General features: G+C 44.6%; 2 protein-coding genes across 5 annotated transcripts in view; one reads left to right on the plus strand and one right to left on the minus strand.

The window, feature by feature from the left end:
• HEATR4 (HEAT repeat containing 4) overlaps positions 1–21,691 on the minus strand; it is a 48,987-nt gene that overhangs the window by 18,341 nt on the left and 8,955 nt on the right. Inside the window, exons 2-13 of one of the 2 annotated variants that reach the window (XM_087856116.1) lie at positions 20,246–21,196; positions 18,456–18,646; positions 17,113–17,253; positions 12,914–13,117; positions 11,488–11,631; positions 8,133–8,312; positions 6,569–6,729; positions 5,820–5,924; positions 3,492–3,610; positions 2,617–2,797; positions 2,001–2,070; positions 566–755 (exon numbers count right to left, since the gene is read on the minus strand). In XM_087856116.1, the coding sequence (XP_087712242.1) occupies positions 566–755; positions 2,001–2,070; positions 2,617–2,797; positions 3,492–3,610; positions 5,820–5,924; positions 6,569–6,729; positions 8,133–8,312; positions 11,488–11,631; positions 12,914–13,117; positions 17,113–17,253; positions 18,456–18,646; positions 20,246–21,186 (2,627 nt within the window). In that variant the 5' untranslated portion in view covers positions 21,187–21,196. The remainder of the gene's footprint in view (positions 1–565; positions 756–2,000; positions 2,071–2,616; positions 2,798–3,491; positions 3,611–5,819; positions 5,925–6,568; positions 6,730–8,132; positions 8,313–11,487; positions 11,632–12,913; positions 13,118–17,112; positions 17,254–18,455; positions 18,647–20,245; positions 21,197–21,691) is intronic. The other variant, XM_045807859.2, reaches the window with a different exon arrangement.
• RIOX1 (ribosomal oxygenase 1) overlaps positions 1–21,691 on the plus strand; it is a 31,849-nt gene that overhangs the window by 5,007 nt on the left and 5,151 nt on the right. The window contains exons 1-2 of one of the 3 annotated variants that reach the window (XR_015721815.1): positions 20,360–20,374; positions 20,724–20,911. The gene's annotated coding sequence lies outside the window, so the exon portion shown is untranslated. Of the gene's footprint in view, positions 1–13,687; positions 17,071–20,359; positions 20,375–20,723; positions 20,912–21,691 lie in introns of those variants that run through there. The other 2 variants (XM_087856117.1, XM_087856118.1) reach the window with 2 other exon arrangements.

Consider the following 21,691-nt stretch of genomic DNA (forward strand, 5'->3'; position numbering starts at 1 on the left):
AAGCCTTATCTGCAAAAATGGTATGATGCTTAGCTTATAAAGATGTTTGTAGTTTTTTAGATGATATATTTGAAGATACTAATGGTACCATTTATTGAACACTTTTATGGTGGATACCTAACATGTCCTCTCTTTAATCATCACCACAGGGCCATTAAGCAGACTATTATCTGCATTTGATGTCTGAAAAAATGAGCTCAGAAAGTTTAAGTAACTTACCCGTGTTCACAGAGCTAGTGTATGCCTGAGCTGGGATTCAAACTCTGTTCTTTTTGACTCTAAAGCTTGTCATCACAGTAGGCACTTGATAAATGTTAGCTGAATAAATGAATCATTTAAAACCACCTGGGACAGAGAACAGGTATGTGAACTACATGACCTGACTTTCCATTTACTTTAGGCCAGTTTTTCTGTTACCCACTTAGGTAAGTGGGTGAATGGCACAGGTGAGCCTGTACTTTTACAGCCATTAGGCATCCTGGAAAGGCAGGGATATATTCTGTTAACAAGGATGGGAGAGTTGGCAGTACAAGAGGTAGTGGCAGGAATCAGGTTTAGAGCTTACTTTAGAACAGCCTCATGGTTCTCTAGGAGCAGCACATCTAGGAAGGTGTCCCTGACTCGGTCCCCTTGAAGATTGAGGGCTAGGATGCTACGGCAAGCTTCTAGTCGAACACCTGGTGACTCTTCATAATGGATGGCCCAGAGCAGGAGGTCTGTTAGCTGGGGACTCACTTGGCCAATCTGACCCAAAGCTGCAGAGATTAGAGGGCAGCATGTTGCACGGTCACTTAAGATGGAGTTGGCCATATTCTAACATCCGGAAATGGCCTTATTAACAAATAACAGTAATAATATGTAGATAGCTGCCTGCTAAATTAAGTATTGCAAATATTAAACTAGTTTGTTAGTATTTTCTCTTTGGGATGACAATTATCATTAGAATTTTAGGGATGGGTTAGAGTAGGACATCTCCAAAGAATTCCTCTGGGGATGAGGAGGGAGGATCCATTCCAACCTTGCGCATTAAGATATGAGAATACACTAATTTTTATTTTATTAAAGATTTTATTTATTTATATGCCAGAGAGAGAGAGCACAAGCAGAGAGAGCAGCAGGCAGAGGAAGAAGGAGGCTCCCCACTGAGCAGGGAGCCCAACGTGGGACTCGATCTCAGGACCCTGGGATCATGACCTGAGTCGAAGGCAGACACTTAACCAACTGAGCCACCCAGGTGCCCGAGAATACACTAATTTACTTATTTATGTAGGGATGAGATATGGGACAGTTATCTCAGAAGACCAGCCTAGTCAAGGCAAGATAATGGGAAAGGAGACACAATTACTTAACAGGTTTACCTAAAACAAAGATGGTCAATGAGAGAAGCAATGCCAAAAATCCTTACAAAGAAACTAGGAAGGTTTGAGGGCAGGGTTTTAAGTATGCAGCAGTCTTAAATCTGGTCTGACTTTTACAGAGTCTTATAGTTGAAACCTCCATGGGGTGCCTGAGTGGCTCAGTCGTTAAGCGTCTGCCTTTGGCTCGGCATGATCCCAGAGTCCTGGGATCGAGCCCCGCATTGGGCTCCCTGCTCGGCTGGGAGCCTGCTTCTTCTCCCACTCCCCCTGCTTGTGTTCCCTCTCTTGCTGGCTGTCTCTCTCTCTGTCAAATGAATAACTAAAATCTTTTAAAAAAACAAACAAACAAACCTCCAGAGCAAGTATATCCAGTAATGGATACCTACTTAGAACTTAGTACTAATTCTGTTGGCAGGAACTGTCTTCTTCGCCCTTTGCCTTAACAAGTTTGATGTAAACCTAGACTTAGGATCCTTAATGAAAGAAAGAAGAAAATAATCTTCTATTTCTCAGGCAAGAAGTTCTGAGGTGTAACCATCCCTTCCCCTACATTCTGTCCCCTTCCTAGAGAGAGTCTGGGGATTTATACTAGCATGTGGGAAGGTATTTGAGCTTGAAAAGCTGGGGCCACTCCCATATTACCTTGAATGGCAAAAGCCTTGATTTTCCAGTAAGGATCCCTCTGTATCAGATTCGAAAGGCACTCAAGGACCTGGGATGAATACAAAAGCAGTGTTGAGAGGATCAGAGCAAGAGTAAGCCAGAGACAGGGACCCCTCTTATCTCTAAAATGTGCTATCACTGAAAAATTGGCTTCTATCAGTTCTAGTGACAGATGAGCTGGGAGCTGAATTACTAGCCTGCACACATGTGTATTAACTGAATTATCTCCTATCTAGATTGATTTTCCTCAGCCTGCAGTTCTGTGGTCATACAGGCTTCTTTAGAACACCTCCAATCAGGTTTTCCCCTAATAACTAGGGATTATAACTCCATTCACTGGAGTTGATCCTAAAGCCCGTAACTGAGGTGAGGACAGGATTCAAGGATGTGCTCTAGAGTTAAGTCTGGGCTGGCTGGGACCTAATGTGGTCCTGACTCATTCATGTGGCCAGTCTACCCCCTCACTTTCCTGGTTCTGATCTTCCATTCTGTGTGTCCACAGAATGGTGAGTGTAGTATGCACAACAAGGGAAGCTCAGGGTAATGCCCTCTTCGGGTTAATCAGGTAAGATGGGAATGTGTTTCTTTGACTCACCAGCTTATCGCGGATCTGCAGGGCGCCTGCTGCCAAACAGGCTGCCCGCCGAACTGCCATGAAGTCATCAGAGAAGCAGTTCAGGAAACTTGGGAGAAGCCTGGCAGTCATGAGCTTGAGCCCACCGATCAGGGAGAGAGCTTCCACACGCTCCTGGAAATTTCCTTGACTCAGCTTGACTCTGGAAGGCATAAGTGCTTTTATTTTCCCTCAAACTTTTGGCATTCCCACCACCACCCCCACTAATGCCCTCAAGATAAAATCTAACCTCTGAAGGCTCTCCATTACCCATTCCCACTCTTTCCTAGTCAGCCTTCTGCTCATGAGGTTAAGTTTCACTGGGGAGAGATCTCAACTGTCTTACTTAACTTCAACCCCTATTACTAGCATGTGCTGGGCACTAAACTATGTTGAATGGCTCAATAAAGGAAACTTTCGTGTACCTCTTGTTATAGTCAAGTTCTCTTCACTGTCCTCACGTGTGCCACTCTCATTTTTGTATTTGTATTTGGCTCCCAGCCTGGAATGTCTTTCCTTCTCTCTGCCTATGTAGTCTAATCCATCCTCCATGAAAGTTGACCTTACTAAGCATTTGTGTATCTTGCCTACATAATCAGAATCATGTCATACTTTTGAACTCAAACATCCAAAACAGTGCTTAACACCTAATGGACACTCCGAGTCTTTCCTTAGCCACATTGTTAGTGTCTATAGGGACTGGTAATTTTTTATTTTTAAAATAATCCTGCAGTGGGACCCAGTACAATGCTGACCATACAAAGCAGCACAACAGATGTTGGCTGGCTGGGTCCCAGGCTCCCTGAACCCTTAAGAATAGAAACGTTTTCACTGAGTTCATGTTAACTAGGTCTTACCTGATGGTGTTGTGCAGCTCTTTACCAAAGCTCATTCGCCCCAGAGCTTGGGCAGCTGCGTGTCTTACTTCCTTATTCCAGTCCCTCAGCATCATCTGGATCAACTTATGTTTCATATCCTATAAATAGGAGTAATAATTAGCTGCCATTTATCGAGTGTCAGTTTTGTGCTTGGTACTGTGCCAGGTGTTTTTGCCTATCACTTAATCCTCCCAAACAATCCAATGAAGCAGATTACCATTTACAGATGACAAAATGGAGGGTTAGGTTTACTTGCTCAAGGTTAACCGGTTGGATGCTAGAGCCAGGACTCAACACCCAGTCTGTTCTCTAAGCTTATGCTTTAAACTGCTATACTCTGTCGGGACCAACGTTATCTGTACTTGAAGGACTTAACATTTGACAGTTATACACTAATAGAGTGATACTCATCCCAGTTTGCCTGGGACTTTTCTGGGTTTAGCACTAAAAGTCTTATGTCCTGGACAAACCAGGACAGTTGGCCACCCTATATATTAGTACTTCATTCAGAAGGGAAGAGACCAAGATTACTACAGTTGTAGTTCATGATTGTGTCAATGTACCCAAGCTATTCTCCCTGCCCGGAACACCTCTTTTCTACCCCTACGTGCTGGAATGCTTCCTTACTCTTTTAGGATTTCTCTCAGAAAGCATCTCTGTGAACTCTCCTCTGCCCTCTGTAAGCATAGGAAATCCCAATAATGCTTTACAGCTGCCTCTCTTATTGCTATTTATAACATTTACCAAGAAAAGACAGTATTTTTGCATATGCAATGCTGGCATAGCGCGAGCATGTAGGATGTGGTCAGACACTGCTTACTGAATGAGTGAAGGACTGATGGACATAGTGCCTTTCTTTCATCCCAGCAACCTGATGTGAAGTTCTCATCTTTGCCAGGTGAGTCCCCTGCCTGCTCTGCATGTCTTTCTTTCAGTTGGCAGTCCTGAGTGACAAGTGCTAAGGAGGTGAATGTGCAAATGAGTCAGATGTTGTTCAAATCCAGATTCCGATTGAGTGAGACCGAGGTGAGATTCTGCCCTTCTCACAAGCTCCCAGGTGATGCCTGTGCTGCTGGTCAGGACTTTAGAGGAAGGGTCCATGGCAATAGGGCAGAATTAACCCAGACTAAAATGTCTTCAGATGATTATACTGAATCACCAGATTTTGTGCTTTCCACTCAAAATGTGAGGGTCCAAGGGTGGAGGGTGTTAACTTCTCATGGGAATGGCGGTGGTCTGGGCCATTTTAGAGGTACTGAGTGTTACAAGGAAAAGATACAGTGGCACATAGGAAGAAGGGAAACGCCCCATCTGGACAGCTGAAGATGATTAGAAAATAATGGCAAGAAGCAGGTCAGGTGAAAGCTCAAATAATGGTCAGGGTTTCCTCCACCTGGAAGTCCCTCTTCAGTTCCATCCAAGTCTTGCCCAGCTGTTCCACACTCCTTCCCAAAACTCTGATAGTTTCAGCCTACACTAATGTCTCTCTCTAAAGAAAGTTATAAGAGTGTACCGTACACTTATCATTTGTTCTTGAATCATTTGTGTATGTTAGTATCGTTATAACAACTATAACGTGGGAAAGTAGGGACTGTGTTTTATACCTTCTCTATGTGCTGAACACTCAGAGCCAACAGACACTAGTATGGTTGGGGTGTTGGGTAGTTTAAGTCAGTGCTTCTCAAACCATCTGATGAAGGATCAGTTTTGGCGGGGGGGGGGGGGGGTCAGTGAGGAATGTCACTGGCTGGTACTTATACAGTACATTCATGTTAAGGCAATGTCAAAGTACTATAAAATTTTCTAAATTCTCCTAGGGTTTTTTTTTGCTTATTTCATTGTGATGAGTTACAACTGGTGAACTGCCACCATGCTAAGAAGCAAGTGCCTTGAGTCAGAAAGACATGTTGGGGGGCGCCTGGGTGGCTCATGGGGCGCCTGGGTGGCTCAGTCGTTAAGCGTCTGCCTTCGGCTCAGGGCGTGATCCTGGCGTTATGGGATCGAGCCCCACGTCAGGCTCCTCTGCTGGAAGCCTGCTTCTTCCTCTCCCACTCCCCCTGCTTGTGTTCCCTCTCTCGCTGGCTGTCTCTCTCTCTGTCAAATGAATAAATAAAATCTTTAAAAAAAAAAAAAAAAAAAAGAAAGACATGTTGGCATATGAGATAATTCTGGGTTAGGACTAAGGTAGCAAGGTAGAGACAAAGATCTGCTTGGTAAGAATGGAATACTGAATAGCAGCAAAAAGTGGAAGGGCTCCCCAGCCTCCTTTTGCTTAGACTTTCTGTCCTGGAAACACAGAAGGCTTACCAAACTGACGTTCCCGCCGATCTGTGAGAGAACCCGGCAGGCTACGATCCGGTCCTTCCACTGGTAGCTGTTCAGCTCCACAGCAAGCATGGTGTGTATCAGGGTCTGAGGAATGGAAGACTTACGTGGATATTCCTGATAACTTTTAGAGATGCTGGAGCGTTAAAGAAGTGTTGAATCCTAACATGGCATTCAGCCTAATTAATGTCACAAGTACTTAAGATGCCCATCCCTAGCAAAGGAAAGAGTGGCTTTACAAGATACGGGGCACTCTTCTATCTGAGCCAACTGACTTTGGAATCATAAATCAGGGAACAAAATACAGATTTAGTAACCTGAGCAGAAAACTCCCAGGGCCCTCTCTTTAACTATCTTTACTCCTAAGATGATTTGTATATGCCTCAATCTGTGAGTTTCACATTTCTACTGAAAGTAAACACATTTGTAGGTCTGTGCAGTTTTCAATGGTAAACTGGCAGAAACAAATTCTACATATCACAACTCTTCTTGCATACACAGAAACCATCTGCAACCCACTTCTCTCACCTTTGTCTCAGGTGGCTGGTGTCTCTTTTCCTTCTATACACACCTCTATACCCCAGTTCACCCAAACACTTAGTCCAGTCTTTTAACTATACTTACCACCTTACTCAACCACCTGCATTTTTGATTCCTTACATGAACTGACCTCAGACTCAAATGTTCCCCATAACTTGGTTTCTTTCTCTGACCCTGTAATGAATACATACTGTCTTCTCACTGAGATGGCTCAGGAGCATACAAGACTGGTGCTCAGTGTCGTCATTCTTCTTATTAAACAGCTGCTGGAGGATCCTCTTAATCACGGGGTATGTGGCAGCACCTTCCAGAGCCAAGCACTGAGCTGCAGCCCAGCTGTCCACGCTATTACCTGTCGGGTGGGGTGAAAAATAGCTATCTGTTCTCCCTGCAGAGAGAACAGCCTCAGGGTTGATACCCAAGGCTGTTACCTGCCTGGTATCTTACTCCCCTGTGCCCCACTCAGTATAGAAGACAAAGCCTGTATTTAAATGGATCATATAAAGGTTTTAAATATAGATTGAAAATCTTAACCTGTAAAGTCAAATCCTAAAAGGCTCTTGTTGGATAACAGCAGTAGGCCCTTATGTCCTGGGTGAGAGATACAGTTGTTCCTTTCCCTAGAGGTTGGGAAGCCTGGAGTGGAGACTCTTTTCTTTTTTTAAGATTTTATTTATTTATTTGAGAGAGAGAAGTCAAGAGAGAGCATGCAAGCAGGGGGGAGGGGCAGAGGGAGAAGCAGAATCCCCCTGAGCAGGTAGCTCATTGTGGGGCTTAATTCCAGGATGCTGGGATCATGACCTGAGCTGAAGGCAGAGGCTTAACCGGCTGAGCTACCCAGGCACCCCTGGAGTGGAGACTTTCTTAAGACAGGTGGATTAAGTTGTTGAGGGTCTATATGCAGAAGGCCAAACCAGTCAGCCAGTTATCCTTGTCTGCCCATCTCTCCAGTGCCCCCAGGACGGGAAGGAACAGATACTCTTTCAGAGAGCAGCCAGGCACGTTGGGCACCTGACAACTTTCTTGCTTGTATTACTCCCAACAGTGTGGATGATGCTAGTAAGTTAATGTGCAGATGGAAGCATGATGTGTTCAAGTGGTGATTTAATTTCCAGAAAGTATTCTTTAATATTGTTACATCATCTTTTTAAATTAAAAGTAAATCTGTGTGGAGCACTTGGCTGACTCAGTCAGAAGACCATGATCTTGGAGTTGTGATTTTGAGCCCCATGCTGGGTGTAGAGATTACATACATACATGTATAAATCAACTTTTTTTTTTTTTTTTTAAGTGAGTTTGTGGGACACCTGGGTGGTTCAGTTGGTTAGGCATCCAACTCTTGATTTCAGCTCAGGTCATGATCTCAGGGTCGTGAGATCAAGCCCCATGTCGGGCTCCACACTGGGTGTAAAGCATGCTTAAGATTCCCCCTCTCCCTCTGTCCACTCCTCCCTCCCCCACCTCGCTTTCACTTGCTCACTTTCTCAAATTTGTGTGAACGGGGGCAGATGTCTAGACAAATGCATCTGTGAAACACTTAGCCACCCAGGTGCCACTAGGTGGCAGTGCACCTATTTTGTAAAAGTACCTAGGAAGCACTATCTCTGGATGTTGATGAACATAAACCCAAATCCCCCAATACAGTAGACCTCACAGAGCATGATATCAGAGAAGAAAGGATTAGGAAAAGCTGACGGTGAGATGTCCTGTCTTTAACCCATACTCCTAGGTCAGAAGTGACAGGGAGTTACTCACCCTTCAAAAGGACACTATGCATGATGTCCCGGGCAAGGGGATTATGCGACTGTATGGCATATTGGCATAGTGCCGCCGCCATCCGGACGTTGGCATTTTTGTCCCAAAGAGCAGCCTTCAGGGCGGGCTGTAGAACCTCTGGCAAGTCCCGGACAGATGGGGCTTTCGCAGTCTCCTTGTCTGTGACCAAAAGAGAACCAGGTAAGAGGGTGCTAGCCCCTTTGATTTTTACCTGAACAGTTTCTTTCCCATAGCCACATAGCGGTCGACCTCAGTCTCAGTTGCCGGTGCTTACTGCTAGTTAATGTAATTGGAGTTTAGCTGAGCCTCTGCAATGGGCAGGCTTCTGTGGCTCACTTCTGTGCTGGGTATGCCTGTTCCCCATCCTTGATCACCTGGCCTCTAAAGAGCTGGATTCAAGCCACAGGAGGTTTCCAGCTAGACTATGGCAACCTTCACCACTAGTTTTAGTGATGAAAATCAACCTATTTACCATACATATTTTTATATTCTTAATGATAATAGCAATTATACTTAGATGGTGCTTTGCCATTTATAGTGTTTTCATATTCATTTTCTCATTCAGTCTGACAGTCCTCATTGAAATAGGCAAGGCAGGCATTAACCGCAGAGCTCACCTGAAATATGTCATTTCAGGAGTCTTTTTAGATCGAAACAGTCAGACTCACAAGACTCACAGACCACACAAAGCACCAATCTTCCGAAGGATCTAGGATAGGACACAGTTTGCCAACAGGGCAGCATCAGGTATTCCTTCTGGCCAGAGTTCTCGAGGCACTTTGGGCAGCATTCCACAGAGGCTTCTGGGGACATGTGCTATGGTCCACAGGAGTTGAGTATGTCTTATAACAAGTCCATAGATCTAGTCCCAGGGCCTATTAGAAGTCACGGCACTCGTGGATGCCCAGGGGATGGCACCTCCTTAAGGCATTTCTATTTCACTTACAGTTTTCCCAGTCCAGATGTGATTTATCAGAGTTCATGTCTACTATAAGCTATGTTGCCTGTAAAGATCAGGGCAACAAGTAGGCATTTTAACTAAAGCTCAAATTCTCAAGTAGAAGGGGAAAGGGTCTGTTTACCTTTTGTCCACAATTATCCTCATTTTAGAGAGAAGGAATTTGAAGCTCACGTAGGCTAACTGACTCCTCAAGAAGTGGCAGAGCCGGATCTATGACTAAGATTTTAGGATTTCTAATCTGTCTTATTATTGCTGTGGGCTGCTATGCCATTTGTTAGGAACAGGCTAGATGGGAATAGGTGTATTTTATGGGAATATGTAGAAGACAAATGAGTATTTCAAGCAGTAATGAGTAAGACACTTTTCTTAGGGAAGGTATGGGAAAGAAGACAAAGGTTAAAATCTAGACACCTAAGACACGTCAAAGGGATTACATGAAGACATAATTCTGGGGGCAGACAAGTGTTCTTTGTATGTATGTGGATTGGGGATAAGATAATATCTGTGGCTGCCTATTGAAGGTTTTCTCTGTGCCAGGCACTGCAAATATATCATCCAATTAATACCCAAGGAAATAAGCAGTTATAATAAAAAATGTATATATGTGGGGGCCACCTGGCTGGCTCAGTTGGAAGAGCATGTAACTCTTGATTTTGGGGTCACAAGTTCAAACCCCATGTTGGGCGTAGAGCTTATGTACAAAAAAAAAAGTATATATGTGGAAGCATATAGCGGGGACAATGAACAATGTCTGGATGATAAGGCAGGGAAAACTCAGGGGAGGCGATAGCTGAAAATTAAAGAACAAGTATAGAAGTTAATCAGATAAAGAGAAATGAAAGAGTTTTCTGGCAGATGGGGCAGCAAGTTCGAAAACTTGTAGCAAAAATGCCCACATCTGGAACTCAGTAGCTAGGAAATAAATGAAATTTAAAAACATGACACTTTTCTAGAAGTAATATTGGTCCCTGCCATTAAGGAATTCCTTATCTGGTAGGAATAGCAGAAGAGTAAACGGACTGTTAAGATAGAGTGATACATATTAGGACAGAATATTATTAGGATGCTACCAGCAGCAGAAGGGAAAAAGCATTAGCCCAGGCTTCACATAAAAGGTATCTGAGGGCATCTGAGAAATAAGTAAGCCAGTTGGTTTCATGTCCTTTCAGTTGCACTTGATAGTTTTCATCATCTGGGCCCTATGTCTTGTTAAACTGCCTCCTCAGATTACGGTTCTGGCTATTGTTGATGGGACATTTTCCTTAACTACTTACTGCTAGTAAAAAGAAAAGCTATTGACATTTCTTTTCCAAAAGATTAAAGACCATTGGAAAGGATGGCTAAGTCCTTAATTCATTTTATAAAGCTAGCAAAAACTAAAACTTAACAAAAATAAATTATTCATTCCACTTACAAATGTAGTAAAACATTTTAAAATATCAACAAATCAAACCCAGTGGAGTAATAAAAGAATAATATAATCTATTAGATTCTAATTTCTAAGAATTTAACAACAGAATTCATCATATATACAAATTAAAGGAGAGAAAATAGAAAATGACTGGAAAAATTCAACACTCATTTTTATAATAAATAGAAAAGCCTACATGTATGTTGGCATATTATTTCCAAAACCATTGAGAAAGATGTGAAATGCCAAACTGAACATTGGTTACCCTGGGGAGTAGCACAGGGTGGGACTGGGACTGGGAGTTTTGGGTGAAGGGAATTACCTCTTATACTCTGTTGACTGATGAATACACAAAGAGGGAAGCAGAATCAGTAGAATCTGTTGGTTATTTGGTTATGGGAAGAGGAAGGGTTTGTCCAGGATGACTCCCAGGGCCCTGGCTCAGAAACTAGATGGATTGTGGGGCTGCTGATGGACGTTTGGAACTTGGGGAGGGGTCTATGGGTGAGGGTGATTAGTTCAGTTCGGGTTTCAGATGTGCTGTCAAAAGAAGGGCTAAAATAGTTAGGAGGGGAAATGTGTATATATATATATATATATATATATATATATATATATATATATGTACATATATATATATACATATATATATACACACACACACAGTATATGTAATTTGGGGCTATTACAAATAGGATCTCTCGGGGTGGAACAATGTGAACTTCCTTGAAGCTACTGAGCAAACAAAAGATAATGAAATGTAGTGCCTAAAGCACTGGACCAGAAGTCAGGAATTTTAATTTCATCTCTTGCTGATAAGCTATGTATATTAAGGCCAGGCTCTGGGCCTTGGTTTTGATTCTAAAATGATCTCAGATAAGCTCAAAGGTCCACACCAGTTATCATTGTCTACAGCTGTGTGAGTTGCTTATATTCTCAAGCAGTTAAGTTCTGGTTCTCACTTGAGTCCCCCTGGCTAGTGACAATCCGGGGCCGTTCTAAAGCAGCTGTGGCACATGTGATGATGGCTTGGATCCGAACGTCATCGTGTACGTCCACCAAGCCCCGCAGCAGGCCCTCTATCGTCTCATGGTGCCACTCGATGACTATGCCGCAGAGAAGAAAATGAGAGGAAAACCGTCTGGTTAGGGTTAGACAGGCCCCTTCCTCTTAGCACAATTCAAGCAAAACATTAGCTCAGAAAAATAAAGGGCCCCAGGGATATGGGGTCCTTTGGGAAGTTATTTCTCTGATGATCCATGTACCCTGTTGGGGAGTTCCCAAACACTGCTACGTGTCCCCCCCTCCCCCATCCCATCTTATATTCTGTCTCTCTTTGCTTAAATAACTCTTCATTGTTACCATTTGGGAAATAAAAGGGGGTGATAAAACAGTGATTAAGGGTACTTTGTTGTCAGGCATACCTGGTTTGGAATCACCGTTATTAGCTGTGTGACCTTGGATAAGTAACTTAACCTCTCTGAGCTTAATATTGCTCATTTATAAAATGGGAATGGTACTAGAACCTACCATATTGAGTTACTTTGAGTATTAAATGAGTTAACTGGACAAAGTATTTAACAAAATGCCTGGCAAGATACTAAGGACGCAACTGTTAATGATTGTGGTTATCATTAGGTTGCCTTTGAGGTCTCTTCCATCTGGCTTTCGAGATCGTCCTCATTTTATTACTAACTTCTCTCTTTGTAGGTGTCAAGCTTTCATTTCAGAGTTCCTTCTAGTAGGTTTTACTCAGAAAATCTTTCAGCCCTTTTTTGTTCACCTGATCCAGTATATGCGATGGACTGCCGCTGTTTGTCCTGCACTTAACTAGTCTCATGTTCTGCAAGCCAGCAGCCCTGAGTCCTCAGATCTTACAGCTTTAAACAGTCCTGGCGAGGCCCTTTCTCTGCCCCAGGCACTCAGCCTTCTACTCCCATATTGCCAAAGGCAGAGTGGATAGATGAGAATCCCAGCTCCACATATGAACTTTGGAGCGGCGTTGTTTATACCACAGCCAGCTACAGTTTCTTTTGATCGCTACATTTCCATTGCTTGGGCAGCATATTTCATCCTTCCCTTCATGCATCATTTATTGAGCACAAAGTTTCAGAGGCTGTAAGACAGAGTCCCTGTCTGTGAAGACTCCTCGGTGTAGTGAGTGTATACATATTACTGAAGTTAAACCCACCTATGCAAAAAGCCTCCAAATATATGTCAACTATCATTGTGTGAAAAGCTCTTCTCTAGTGACACCTTGATGAGGTAACCAGATTTGTGTTTTCACAAGAGAGGGATGGATTTTCATAGAACACGAGTCCAAGGGAAGAACCTCCTCCCTCAAATGTTTACTAACATCTCCGGCCCCACCCCTGCCCCTTCACTCACTCAGAGCCCAGGCAGTCTTCCATTCCTGCAGCATCCTCTGCAGGACCTCCAGTTCCCAAGTCACATCCTCCTTCAGTGACTCTTCGTGCTTCTTCAGTCTCCTGGTCTTAATGGCAACATCCTCCTCACCCACCTGGAGCAGCAGATCCTTGACTGGAGTGGGCAGAGCCGTCCAGCGCGGGGCTCCTTTCACAGGCCTGCAGGCTGTGCAGTATGGCAGTGTGAGGCAGTCTGACCCCACTGCCCTGGGCCCTGTGTTCCCAGCTAGCATTACATCCTACTCCTGACCAACACCAAGGCAAAACAAAACTCCTGAGAACAAACGTTCCCAAAATTATACAGGGAACTAAGTACAAGTCCCAGAGGGAGTTAGGAAAAGTCTGGATGACAGACATGATAAAGCCGTGATGGGGGGTGGGTGCTGAGATTGTATAAACCGTTTTATACATTTAATCTTTAAGAACAAAATTTGTTTATATGTAATAAGGTTTTGCTCAAAATTCAATATCTGATATATTGCAATTTAGAGTAGTGTAACTGTCCATTCCTAGTTTATTAGGTTTTCTTTTCTTTTCTTTTTTTTTTTTTTTAAGTTTATTTATTTACTGGGGTACTGGGTGGCTCAGTTAAGTGGCTGACTCTTGATTTTGGCTCAGGTCATGATCTCAGGGTCCTGGGGTGCCCAGCAGGGAGTCACTTGAGGATTCTCTCTCCCTCTGCCCCTCCCCCTGCCTGTGTACACACACTCTCAAATCTTTTTTTTTTTTTTTTAAGTTTATATATTTGTAAGTAATCTCTACAGCCAACATGGGGCTCGAACTCACAGGACCAAGATCAAGAGTCACATGTTCTGACTGAGCCAGCCAGGTACTGACTTTTTATGTTTCTTTTTAATGTTTTTAATTTGGGAGGAGGAATGCTGCTACAAACTGCTAAGTTTGAAAGATTTTAGCATCTCTGAGTTTTTCCTCATTATGACAACAGCTTGAAATTTGAGGACAGAAGAACGTATTATAAAAATACAGTTATAGTTGTTAATATAAAAACCAGTTATAGTTATGTTTTCTAGACTTCGTGATCTCCCTGGTGTCAGATTCAGAAAGCCTCTTCCTATGAAGAGCAGTTGTGTGGAGAAGGCAAAAAATATAAACACATTTCCAGATAATCAAGTTCATGATCTATGGCGTTGCTTATCAGTCTCATGCTCTAATCTGTCACTACCAAAGGTGTGTGTTTCTTCCAAGATTTCATTCTAACTAACGTGTTTAGATTTGTTCTAAATCTGTTCTTTCCCCTGAGCAAGAAAGGCAATACCATTTCTTTCTTCTAATGTAAAAAGAGTCTGTGAGACTCCAGGGCAGTTTAGCTCAGATGCCATTCAGACCATACCCTCCGAATGGTTCTCCTCCAGCTTGGTCATGCTGGGGGAGCTCCGTCACCCTGTTGAGGGCTGGCTTCCTTTGCAGTATAGGGTATGCAGCCAGAGAGGCAGAACCACCTCTGGACAGGTCAGCTCCCAGTGAGTCGATACTATGATACTCCCCCATTTCTCTCCTCTCAGCCTGCTTGAAATCCCTCCCACAGAAGTGAGAAGAGGCTGGGTTAGTCTAGTCCCTTTCCTCCTATATCCCCCTGCTCAGGGAGTTAAAAAAGGATGTGGTGAGAAAGCCTTGAGTCTCTGGTATTTAACCTGTGTGGGAATAAACATGTACAACTACCAACATTAATTTTACTTCCAGTCCTTGAGTTCTAGGCAGGTATAAACATCCACTAGCCACATTCCACATCAAAAGTCCTCTGAAGGGAGCACACACACAACCCTTTGGCTTTCTACGGGATAAAAGGCACAGTATGCTTTGTCAGCAGAAACAAATGGTGCCTTTCACTTTGTACCATAAGACCTCTGCTTACTATAGAACTGTCACGATCTGGGTATACTAGAGTGTTTTATATCACAACTTGGGGGAAATTAAGGCTAGGTAGCAAGAAGTACACTTTGTATCTTGAGAATTTTCCTCATTTTAAGGAAATCATCATCTAAATTTTTCAATTCAATCAAAATGGAGAGTAAAAAAAAAATCTACCCACACCTCCTAACTCCAGGAAAATCCCCCCCCCCTTTTTTATCTTTTTTAGGTTCTTTCATACCTAGTATTTCCTGGATGAGACGATGAGTGAATTAGTTATAAGATGGTGTGTCTATGTTACTATTCTGACTTGACTTCTCCCAGATCAATTTCAAATTTTTTAAAAAATATTTTATTTATTTATTTGTGAGAGAGAGCACAAGCAGGGGAGCGGCAGGCAGAGGGAGAAGCAGGCTCCCCGCTGAGCAGAAAGCCCGACGTGGGACTCAATGCCAGGACCTCGGGATCACAACCCGAGCCAAAGGCAAGATGCTCAACTGACTGAGCCACCCAGGCGTCCCTCAAATATTTATATTTTTAAAGGTTATTTATTTGAGAGAGACAGAGAGCACGAGCAGGGGAGAGAAGCAGAGGGAGAGGGAGAAGCAGCCTCCCCACTGAGCAGGGAGACCAACATGGGGCTCTATCCCAGGACCCCAAGATCAGACCTGAGCTGAAGTCAGATGCTGAAGGACTGAGGCACCCAGGCGCCCCTATTTAATTTTTTAAGGAGGCTCCACACCCAACGTGGGGCTTGAACTCCTGACTCTGAGATTAAGAGTCACACACTCCCACCAACTGGGCCAGCCAGGCCCCCCCAATTTCAAATACTATTTAAAAAAAGTTTGGGAAAGATTCTACAACTTCTGTTTGTTAAATGTTGTATGTTCTGGGGGAAAGAGGGTGGGCATCTAGCACAGTAGGGGAAAAGTGTCTGTGAAGCCAGTGAGACAGGTGGTGAGGCAGCTGAATTCAGCAGGGGGATTTGTTTTTTATAATAGATGTGAGGTAGAATTCACATACTATAAAATTCATTCTTTTGAAATGTATACAATTCAGTGGTTTTTAGTATATTCACAGAGTTGTACAACTATCACAATGTCTAATTTTAGGATATTTTTATCACCCCAAGAAGAAACCCTGTGCCGATTCCTCCCTTCCCCTAGCAACTGCTGGTCAACCTTCTGTCTTTGTGGAATTGCCTGTTCTGGGGTGGGTGGGGCATACACAATAGAGTTGCCTTGTGGGGAAGGTAGTATACTAATAATAATTCCTTGAGATTGAGCACTTAATGGTTTATAAAATGCATTCACAAAGTCACCTAGTATCAATAAATATCACAAAATCAATAAGTATATCCCAAGTGCCTTGCTGTAGGAATGATCAGAGTCTCAGCTCTATGAAGCAGGTGAAGCCCAGAAGGTGACTTGCCTAGACCCAATCCAAGGCTTTGCTGGGGTGTTTTCTCCACTAGTACCATTAGTTTCTGCATACAAGGGGGCCCACTGGAACAGTGACACGGCAAAGAAAAGTCATGGGACATGGAAGAATAGTCTCTTGGAGGATGGGCACTTTTTGTTTTATAAGTTCATTTCTTGGCCATCTCCCTTCCCTCTATCTGTCTCTCTTACAGAATTAAGAATGATATGCTTATAAAACAGAAATTTAGAACAGAGGATAACCCTAGTACCTGAGGCAGGTATGGGCCTGAGAATGGAATGGGAAGGTAGAACCAGCCCAAAGGGACAAGGCAGAGTGCTGGATTAAGGGTTTGATGTATTTCCCCTGGAAGCATGGGAAGAAGATGGGATCTGCCTCATTGGTAATTACTGGCCATAAATCTCTTGATTACACCTAAGTTTGATCTGATTTCAACTGAATGGTTGTTCCACAAGTGCTCTCCTTAGTTAAAGTTAGTGTTTTATAATTTTATGAGTTGATTTTTAGTTAGTAGGAAGGGACTCCCCTACATACCGGTGATGCCCCGCCTATAAAACAGAGTCCTTAAAGAAATAGCTCCATTTCTGGAGTACCTGGGTGGCTCAGTGGGTTAAGTGTCTGACTCTTGATTTCCACTCAGGTCATGATCTCAGGGTCTTGAGATCGAGCCCCGCTTGGGGCTCTGCATTCAGCAGGGAGTCTACTTTGAGATCCTCTCCCTCTGCCTCGTCCCCCTGCTTGTGCACACGCTCACATGCGCACGCACGCGCTCTCTCTCTCTAAAATAAATAAATCTTAAAAAAAAAAAAACCACACTTTCCTCATCACCCCTATTACCCACTTCCTGCTTACGTGCTTCAGGAACTGGCTGGGAAGTCCACCTTTCTGGGGTCTCAGGGAAGACTTTAGACAGCTGCTTCTTGTAGCAATTGAGATTTTCCAGGAAAATGTGGTCTCTCCTCTCACCAATCTGGTGGATGATCCGGACTCGATCTGTGAACAGATAAAGACATAAGGAGTCCCTAGTACCACCCTCCTTCCTCTCTTGCTGGGTTTTCAGTCACCAGGATCAGACCCAATTTCCTTTTGCCTTACTCTTCAGCCCCAAACACTCATGAATTACCATGATGTTGGGGCATCCTTGACTATTGCTTGGAAATAGGAGCTGGTGGTCTCAGAGAGGCTTGGAAGCCAAGGCAGAACCTGTCTTAACTTGAAGGCATTGTCCCCTATGAAAAGCTACATCCCAGTAAAGGGGTTATCTAATTCATTTCTTATTAGTCATAAATAACTGCATCTGAATAACTCTTTTAAACATTTAAGAACACTTTCAGTTGACAGTTTAGGAACAAGATGGGGGCAAGGAAAAACAGCTTGGAACATGCAGACCTAGATCGTGTATCTTGGAAGCCCAGGCATAGAAAGGATAGCAAGATGGAAGGGGAAGGTAGTGGACATTTATTGAGCATTGAGCAAGAAGCATTATAGATGCTTTCCTGTCTATTCTTTCCTTGAAGTGCTTTTTTTTTCTTTTTTAAGATTTTATTTATTTGAGAGAGAGAAAGCAAGATAGTGAGAGAGAGCATGAGCAAGGGCGAGGGGGAGAAGCAGACTCCCGGCTGGGCAGGGAGTTTGACATGGGGCTCGATCCCAGGACTCTGAGCTGAAGGCAGACACTTAACTGACTGAGCCACCCAGGCGCCCCTTAAGTGCATTTTTGTTAATATCATTTTACAAAAAAGGTTCAGAGGGATTATATAATTTGCTAAAGTTAGTAGGGAGGGGCTTACACCGGATCCTCTCCAGACTCCAAAGCGTGTGATTTTTTTCTAACATAGCACCTTAAATATCTCAAAGGGAGAGAAAGGAGAAGAGCAGAGAAGAGAAGAGCAGAGAAGAGTAGTTGTTCTCCAAGCCAAATCTTGTTTGCTTTACAACCCCACACTCCACAACCTCCTTAGTGAGATAAAGGGATAGAGCAAGGGGGAGGGAGAACAGATTCCTCCCCACCAGATACCTGCCTGCCCCCTGCCAAAAGAACCTCCCTGAGCTAGTCACAAGGGGATGTTGCCCGGAACCCCTTGGTCATCTAGGGCCACTTATCCACACCCGTGACTATTTCATTCCCCGGCTGCCTTCCACCTCCCTGCTCCATGTCCGCCTCAGCCCCCAGCACAGCACCCCAGCTCTATTACCAAAGTATATCTCCTGTTCGAAGATGTTGTCTGTGGAGTAAGCAAACTTTCCAGCTTGAGGATTCACCTGCCGGAAGTGGCTCTGCTTTGGGGGCTGACAGAGGTTCTTCTTTCCTTTGATATCCTCGGCAGTCTCATTGTTGCCAGGCATTGTTTCAGCTGTCTGCACTTGTGGCAGGTAATTGGGCAATCTTAGCAGGAGGGAGAGGGGGAAAAGTGAAAGATAGGAAGTAGGACATGGACCTCTGGCCTTCCTTCAGACCCATATGAGCATCTGGAAACCACCTATGTTTAACTATTGGCCTTGCTACCAAAGTGCCAAATGAACATTCAGACCCGCCAGAAGGGCCTCTCTGCAGCCACCTTCTTCCAGAGGAGCCACTCCTGCAGCCACTGGGCAGCATGGTAGAGTGGTCAGGCTCCCAACAGTACAGTCACTTTTTTTTTTTAATAGCTTAGGAAGTTTTTTTTTTAAGATTTTATTTATGCATTTGACAGAGAGAGACAGCCAGCAAGAGAGGGAACACAAGCAGGGGGAGTGGGAGAGGAAGTAGGCTCCCAGTGGAGCAGGGAGCCCGATGTGGGGCTTGATCCCAGGACTCTGGGATCCCGCCCTGAGCCAAAGGCAAACGTTTAAAGACTGAGCCACCCAGGTGCCCCCCCCCAGCAGTACCTTTTTTTAATATGATTCCCTTAGAGGTTGCATGGACTTGAGGGGAAGGGAACCAATTCCTACATCACTTCACTTTATCATGTGTGTGGTTATTTAATGTCTGTCAACCCCATTGAATAGATCATAAGCTCCTTAAAGGGTCCATGTCTCTCGTTTACATTGTATTCCCAGCACTTTGCAGAGCACCTGGCAAGGAGGAGGAAGGCAGTTTATGTTTGTCCAATAAATGGATCCACTTAACTTTTAGTTTACTTTTGGGAATCAGATATTATAATAGCTCTGGTCTTCCCTCTAGCTACAAATGAGAAGGAAGCACTCCAAGAAATACGCGGTAATCAGCCCTCACGTTGTTTAGTTCTCTGTCTGGCTGCCAGTCAGTTTCTGAGTCACTGACACGTTGCCTCCTTATTCAAAGTGAGACAGAACCGAACCTCAGAGCCTTGAGGTCTCTGCCTTCTCACTCTCAATATGAATACATTTCTGAGAGCACCTAGGTAGCAAAATAGCTCAGTCTGCTAGGAAAGGCCAAGAACTGATCCCTTTAGGGGCGCCTGGGTGGCACAGCGGTTAAGCGTCTGCCTTCGGCTCAGGGCGTGATCCTGGCGTTATGGGATCGAGCCCCACATCGGGCTCCTCCGCTGGGAGCCTGCTTCTTCCTCTCCCACTCCCCCCGCTTGTGTTCCCTCTCTCGCTGGCTGTCTCTATCTCTGTCAAATAAATAAATAAAATCTTAAAAAAAAAAAAAAGAACTGATCCCTTTAAAGGCAGTGGTTCTCGACCAGGAGTGATTTTGGTCCCTTAAAGGGAATGTGTCAATGTCTGAAGACATCTTTGGTTGTCACAACTGGAGAATGCTGCTGGCATCCAGTGGGGTGCTGCTAAACATCCTACAAGGTACAAGACAGCCCCCCCAACAAAGAATTATTCAACTCAGGATGTCAGAAGTACCTGGTTGAGCACCTTACTTTAAGGAGATCGTAGGGAACAAGCTGGCAGTGGAGAACACTAGAGGTGGGTGGGACAGTGTGTTCTGAAATAAGGAATGTGAAACAACCCAGGAGTCCTGAAAGGGGACCCAAGGATTCTCACAGTGTGCCTGAGGCCCCAGCCAGTGTACCTATAATAAACAGGAAGCAGCAGCTCCGGCTTCTGTCTCTCCTGGGGTGGCAGGATAACACTTTCATCCTCAAATTCTGCTGTTTCTTCTTCCTCCAGCCGTTTCAGTAGCTCCAGGTCACTGGTGGAAGTAAGCTCATCCCGGATGTGGCTCCAGTCATACTGCTGGCGCAAGAAGCCCTGCCACTTGCTGGGGGGGACCCCAGGCCTCAGGGGCCGTTTGCTCTGGATCCATCGGGCGGTGCGCTTGTTCAGCTTTTCCAGCACGATGGCTTCCCAGGCTCTGGCCTCCTTCTCAGGAGGTGGCAGCCAGGCTTCCCTCTCCTCCAGGTTCACATCTGGAGAAAGTGACAGACCCAGCATGTCTGGATCCCTGCGGGAATGAGGGATGAGAGGGCAAGATTTTTCCTGGACCACACTTGCTGGCTTTGATTCCTTCAGCTGCTTCTTAAGATTGGCAGACCTTTCTGTCTTCACAGCCTGGGAGGTGACCCTTGCCGCGGGACCTGAAGAACGCAAGAACTTGAAGCCAGTGGGTTTCTCACATCGGGCCCTGCTGATCTGGGGAGGCTGGATGATGTGGTCTACATTGTAGAGATGGTCGAAGTTGTACTGGCTGTAAGGGACGCTGGGAAGCCCTCGCTGCCATACCACCTCCTGAGAGAAGGTAAGGTTTGTAGCGGCCTTTTGCAAATATTGGTTCTTGAGGTGTGCACAGCGATGTGGGCTAAAGTGGAAGACTGGAGGTACACTGGACAAGGAGGCACGCTCCTCATTTCCTGGTTTTGGGTGGGGAAAATTCATGCCCCATCCCAGCCGTGGGGGGAGTGACTGATGGAAATGGTGGGAAAGAAGAGTCTTTCCCTGTTGGGTTCTGGTCATTGTTTCCCAGCAAAAGCTTCCTTCCACACTGCCTGGTCCAGGTACAGGGCTTGGAGGCATGACCAGGTATCTGTTGAGGGAATGGAAGGAACTGGTGAGAGCTCTAAGTCAGTAGAAATCGGTAGCCTGTAGCAGTACAGAAAGGAAAGAAATGGGAAGACAGATGGGGGAGTGGGGGGCAGGGGCGTGGGGAGAAGGCACACGAGTTAGAAGAACAAAAGAAAGAAGTGGTGCAACATTCTAAATATTCCTTGTATCAGCCCCTTGCTTCCAATTCTCCCGTTTGTCCCCAAAGCTCAACCCCTCCTCTTCTTATGAGGGATTACATTACTGCTTTTCAGCCGTATCCTTGCTCTAATTTTTCCTCAAATGTTGCTTTCTGCGTGTTTAAAGGGTTTATAGTGTAAAGTTCAGACAACTCAGCCTGGCATTCAGGGTTCTGCATGAGTGTGATCCCAGTTTATGACATTCTCTGCTCATAACCTCTCAAGTCTCTGAACTCATCTCTGCCTATTCCTCCCTCTACACAGTGGAGCTTCCTTCTGTGCCCTCTACTTGCAGTAGC

Source organism: Ursus americanus, chromosome 26 (genome assembly GCF_024610735.1).
Source record: "Ursus americanus isolate L20-20 chromosome 26, mUrsAme1.1.p, whole genome shotgun sequence".
NCBI lineage: Eukaryota > Metazoa > Chordata > Mammalia > Carnivora > Ursidae > Ursus > Ursus americanus.